The 5,580-nt window shown below is 33.5% G+C and overlaps 1 protein-coding gene across 1 annotated transcript; it reads right to left on the reverse strand.

Moving 5' to 3' along the window:
• Positions 1-2,474: 2,474 nt before the first annotated feature.
• On the reverse strand, positions 2,475-3,789 carry LOC7460798 (homeobox-leucine zipper protein ATHB-52). Its single transcript, XM_002317441.4, has one exon. The coding sequence runs from the start codon at positions 3,649-3,651 to the stop codon at positions 3,139-3,141; it is 513 nt and encodes a 170-aa protein (XP_002317477.2). The 5' UTR covers positions 3,652-3,789; the 3' UTR covers positions 2,475-3,138.
• Positions 3,790-5,580: the final 1,791 nt, after the last annotated feature.

The raw sequence follows: 5,580 nt of genomic DNA on the forward strand, positions 1-5,580 counted from the left end.
TTTCTTTTCTCTTTCAAAAACAACTATGTCGTTAGATGTTAACAGAAATTATTATGGCGTTGTATTATATTTTTCTTTTGTCCCATCCGAAGCCATTTATCTTTTTGAATCCATTCCCCTTCATTTCACTCCCTTGAAGCCTGAAGGTAGACTCATATGTACATGCCATCAAAAGCTCTTGGCAGGAGGCGACTGTTGTTGGATATATGAATACTGCATATTCCTAATTTGGATGACAAAAGTCTTAGCTTATAATTTTCGTTACTCGTTACTTTTTCTGTCTCTCTCAGTGTGTGTGTGTATCTGAAATTGGAGTGGTTTAATTAGACCTGCATAGCTGTGGAATTGGCGTGGTTTGATTGGACCTGCAGAATTATTCAACGAGGAGCTTTTCCTTTCTACTATATTTTTCTCGTTTTTGGCTGGCAAACATGGTATTTGTACGCGTAATCTAGGGTATGTCATCCGGGCTCTTTTTCCACCCCTTCTTTTGTTGTAAATTAATCTCAAAACTCGTTGGCATCGAGTTTTTAGATATAAATATTTCCATGGATGATATAAGCATGAAATGAGAGAATGAGACATTTTTCTGGATATGGCATCAAATGATTTAATAGCTAAGGTAGCTGCCACACGCAGACATGCCATCATTGAATTGACTTCAGTTTTCCTGATCTTTGTCTGAACAGCCCCCTTGTCTTCTCTCTCCTCTACCTCCATGTTGCGTACCTGGCTCGAGACTTAATGTCTTAATGAGTGCCTCCCGACACCGTTCTTTGGCAAAAAAGAAAAACATATACTACATCATTTTATCATGTTCCTGAGTTGTCATAATCATGAAATACAACAAATGAATTCAAATCCTGAAGAGGAATCACTGAACCCTATTTATACGATACTCTTGAAGGGTGGTCAAATTCGGTGCCTAATTAGTAGACATGTACAAGAGGAATCATTGCAAGGTAAAGGTCGAAGCTCATTTATTGAGCAAGAACAAAGAAAAGAAATTACGATGAATAAATGATAAGCAGATTGCCATCTAAACTCATCGTTCCAACTTCCATGCAACCAGCCATTAATTCTCTGTTTTTTTTCCCTCAAATATCAGAGCTCTTCCACTTCCTGGAAAATATCGCATTAGGTTGGTCATTGAACTACTATATAAAAAGAGAACTGTGAGGCCTCTTTCGGATTATTCAAGGCATTGAAGCTATTATATATAGAGCTGACATCAGTTAAAATCCATTTTAGAATAATAAATTGTGCAGATTTGTCAAAGTATACACAGTCGTGCGTACGTGCCTAAAATGTCAATTACTGCCGAATTATAATATTGTGAAATACACGGAGTCTGGCTGGAGTGTGCAAAGCAGTGACACAAGAGAATTCCAAAATGTCCAAGCTGCAGCAAAAATACGTAGCCCCACACAGCTGGCTTATCCAAGCTTTAAAATATAGTAGATTTCTTCTGGTCAAAGCAGAGCCCCACACAGCTTTGATTGAATCAAGTCTGATCATCGACGTGACGGAGAAAAAAACCAACTCCAAACCAGTGGCCCTTCTCTGCTCCTCTTCCTTCTCATCTCCCTTCTCACCTAAAAAAAATAACTAAAAAGAAAATTAAAAATAAATAAACAGAGGTTCGAAGAAAATAAAATAAATGTATAGTTTGAACTTTCTTTAGGATTTATTTTCCACATCTAGTTAAGATTTCAGGTAAGATAACCTGTCAAGAATAACTCAACTTACACAAACTATCCACCCAAGACACGCACTCTGACAAATTAAATGAAAAAAAAAAAAGTTAAAAAATTAGTAGTCTTTGGTGCCCATTTTGAGAGGAATTATTAAAGGGTTAATTATCATATCCAAAGTGAAATAGCATTTATTTTATAAATTTATAGAATTGAAAGAAAAAATAAAGTGAACCAAGAATGTGTGGGATTTCAGGATTATTATTATTATTATTATTATTATTATTATGAGTCTTGTTTTCCCAATCCTGCTTTCTTTCCTCTCACTAGGAGAAGAGTGTTTCTTTAACTTAAGAAATCTTGTTTTTTCATTAAATAAATAAAATATAAAAGTTGGTTTTGTGAGGTATATAGCATTAATTAATTGTTTATATCATTAGAGTATCTCCAACAAGGCAGCTAAAAAAATAATCAAAATAAAAATATTGTATTTTTAATTTTTATATTATAGCCAAATAAATAGCTAAAATAATTATTTGAAAGTATTATTTTTATATTTTTATGCAGAAAAAGCAAGATTTTTTATTAGACAGGATGATCATTATAATTATTAAACCTTTTTTCTTCCTTTAGTTTTCTTAAAACACAAACACAGTAGCAAACATTTTTGTTTTTATATCTTAATTTCTCTCCCTTGTCACCACATAACAAACATTTTATCCACCTCTCTTCCATAACACTGAATTTATGCTTCAGTTTACCAATACAAATTCAGATCACTTGGAGAAAATGGGATCAGCTTCTCATTAACTGTACGAACAAATTAATTACAGAGTGCATAAATACAAGTTCTTCATCTCTGTCAATTCAAAACTGGTACTTTGAGAATATCTTGACCTCACTGATATATAGTTATCTAACTAGCTAAGCATACAGTATCTGAGTTTCAACTTTACTTGATAGATATTCTGATACGAACTTACAGGACTAACAATACACAAAAACATGGCAAGAAATTAACTAATCTTTACATCCTTGATAATTCCTCTTATAATAATTCATCTCTGCTTTAATTTCAATCTGTGTAATGTTCCCAGTTCCTTACCTTGCCTTACTTTCGAAGAAAATTAAGAGAACAATTGATGGTTTGGAAGTAACATCAAGGGCCACTAATCATAATTAATAACAAGTCAGTCTCTCCAACACTCAAGACACCATCAATCATAGGCAGTATATATATATATATATATATATATATATTAGATATCCACAACAAAGTAGACTCCAATATTTGTGAAATTAACGTCTCATACTTAATTTGTTGGTGAGCTATCACATGAACTAGGTCCACTTAAGAGTTTCTCCACTCATGGTGCCGATCAGCACTTGATTCTGATGAGTCGTTATATTATGACAGATGACATTTGTTGCCGCACCTAATTAATTAACCCCAAGTTGACCCACCAGCGCCATACAAACAAGCATAGAGCTCTTCAAGTTGCAAGACCTCACCATTCGCTTCCTCGTGCAAGCTAGAGCTGCCTCCCTCATCACAAGAGGAGTTAGAAGAAACATTAACAGGAGGTTGAGCTGGTCCTTGGTTCAAGTGGAACACCATTTGTTGAGCCCTCCTCAACTCCTCTTGAAGTTGTACCACTTCTCTTTCTAGTCGCCTCCTATCGGCTAATGCATCCTCTAGTTTCGCATGAAGTGAATTATAGTCAAGCTCAAGGCTCTGTGTCTTCCATCTTGCTCGCTTGTTTTGGTACCATATAGCAATTTGTCTTGGGGGCACCCCTAGTTGGTTTGCAAGCTGGACCTTAAGCTCAGGCTCGAGTTTCTTGGTGGTTGTGAAGGTTCTCTCAAGGAGCCTCACTTGGTCATGTGTTAGCCTTTTCTTGTTGCTGCTGTTTTGGTGTTTTGGCGAGTGTTGGTTTTGAGAATGGAAGAAATCCATGGCTATGGACGTCGGAGAATTAAGCTGAGGAAAGTAATTGTCCTGGAAATTATGCTGCTTAAAGAAATTGATGAGTTCATTACCCTTTTTATAGGGTAGAAAAGGGGTTTCAGACTTCCAAAATATTAAAAAAAAAAAACAAATTGTTTCGAGAGATGGAGAGGGAAATACAGGCGGCTATATAAATATTCAAGTACACTACCGTGGGCCTATGGCAAACTGCGAGTGGTCATCACGTGAAAATGGCCCTACTCAGTAGTCAGTACCCATAATTATAATTACACAATTATCATCCATTTTACTTCTATTACTACTAGCCTATTCTATTGACAAGCGCTTAACAGTAGGTCGGACAAAGAAAAATTTAAAACGAAATAAAGAAAATTTAGGTATCCGTAACGTCTCCTCTGAAAAAAAAGAAAAAAAAAAGAAGAGATTTTGATTATATATTTAATGCTATTTTTATTTAATATTGAAATGAAGGTACATTGGGTTAATCTAGATTGACATGCAAGACTTGTCAGGATAATTTTGAAAAAAAAATAAAAAAATCTAATCTTCTTATTAACTCAATGTTTAATGAAAATGATAAAAAAGAGAACTTAACTAAAAACCTTAAATGAACTAGAGTCAATAAACCAAACTCATGATGCAAGACATGCATGTCATTAGATTCAATAAATTTTTATACCAAAAATTATTTTTCATTTAATTACACAACGATAAAGCACATGAGAATTTTTTGTATGAAACATTTTTTTTTAAGAAAAGAAATCATGTTAGACACATGTGGCTAAAATAGCATGAGCAGATCATTGATAAAAAAGATGAAATTTTTTTTTTAGTTTTGAACTAAATAAATAAATAAATAAAACAGATCATCAATAACAAATTGTAAAATTATATTTTTTAAAATCAAGGGACAAAAAAGTATTAAAAAAAAATAACAGTTCAAATGCTATGGATGAACCCATTAAACCTACAACCTGGTTCATGAATTCAATTGGATTCAATGATTTCTTTTATTATTTTTTTTAACCTAAACATAAAACAACAAAACTTCAAAAAAATAAAAAATAAAAAAGGAGCCAAACACATTAGACCGTAAAAACCACCAACCTAGGGCGTGTGGGCCTTGCAGCCTAGACGACACTCCTGTGCCTAGCTTTAATATTTTTAATTGCTTAACGGGCGGATGACAAGTTGTTCGGCGTCTTGACAAGTCATTCGTCATCTGCTGTGTAGAATCTAGCGATCAGAGGTTGCCGGAAAAATAATCGATTCTTTTGATATGAAAACCCAATTTTTAATTTATTTTGATCCAAAACATTTAGAAAACACCTTAAACACCTTGATAAATCTATCTATAATCTCAAAAAATAAAACAAAAAATTAGCTCAAAAAACCAAAATTAACCAAAATCCAATAACATTATCATAGTCATATCTGCCTCTTTGGGCAAGTAGAAGGAAAAAAAACACCTAGGTGAAAGCCTCCTCATTAAATCGAATCTATTGACACTAGTTTCAACCATTTTAGTGGCTGGAATCATTATCAACGACCACTTTTTCTCTCTTTGCCGGAATTCGGTGGTCCCCCTCTCTCTTCCCTAACAAAAAAAAGATTGAAAAATGAGAGAAATTAACTTTGATATCAAAATTGAATTTCTGAAAACTAAAGAAACTGAACACCTGTAAACCAAAAAAATAAAGGAACCAAAATAAACTTTTTGCATAAAATTCAAAGATGCAATTAAGTGCTAATTTGAGCTCAAAAGTGCTCAATTGTGTAAAGAAAAACCTGGAGGATCAAATTATTTTTTTTAAAAAAAATTATTACTCCAATCCATAATGATTTGTGAAAGAGTGAACGAAGATTGTAGCTAAAATGAAGACGCGATAAAGCTTAGTTTTTGTTAATACTATCATA

The sequence above is a fragment of the Populus trichocarpa genome, chromosome 11, assembly GCF_000002775.5.
Source record: "Populus trichocarpa isolate Nisqually-1 chromosome 11, P.trichocarpa_v4.1, whole genome shotgun sequence".
Taxonomy (NCBI): Eukaryota; Viridiplantae; Streptophyta; class Magnoliopsida; order Malpighiales; family Salicaceae; genus Populus; species Populus trichocarpa.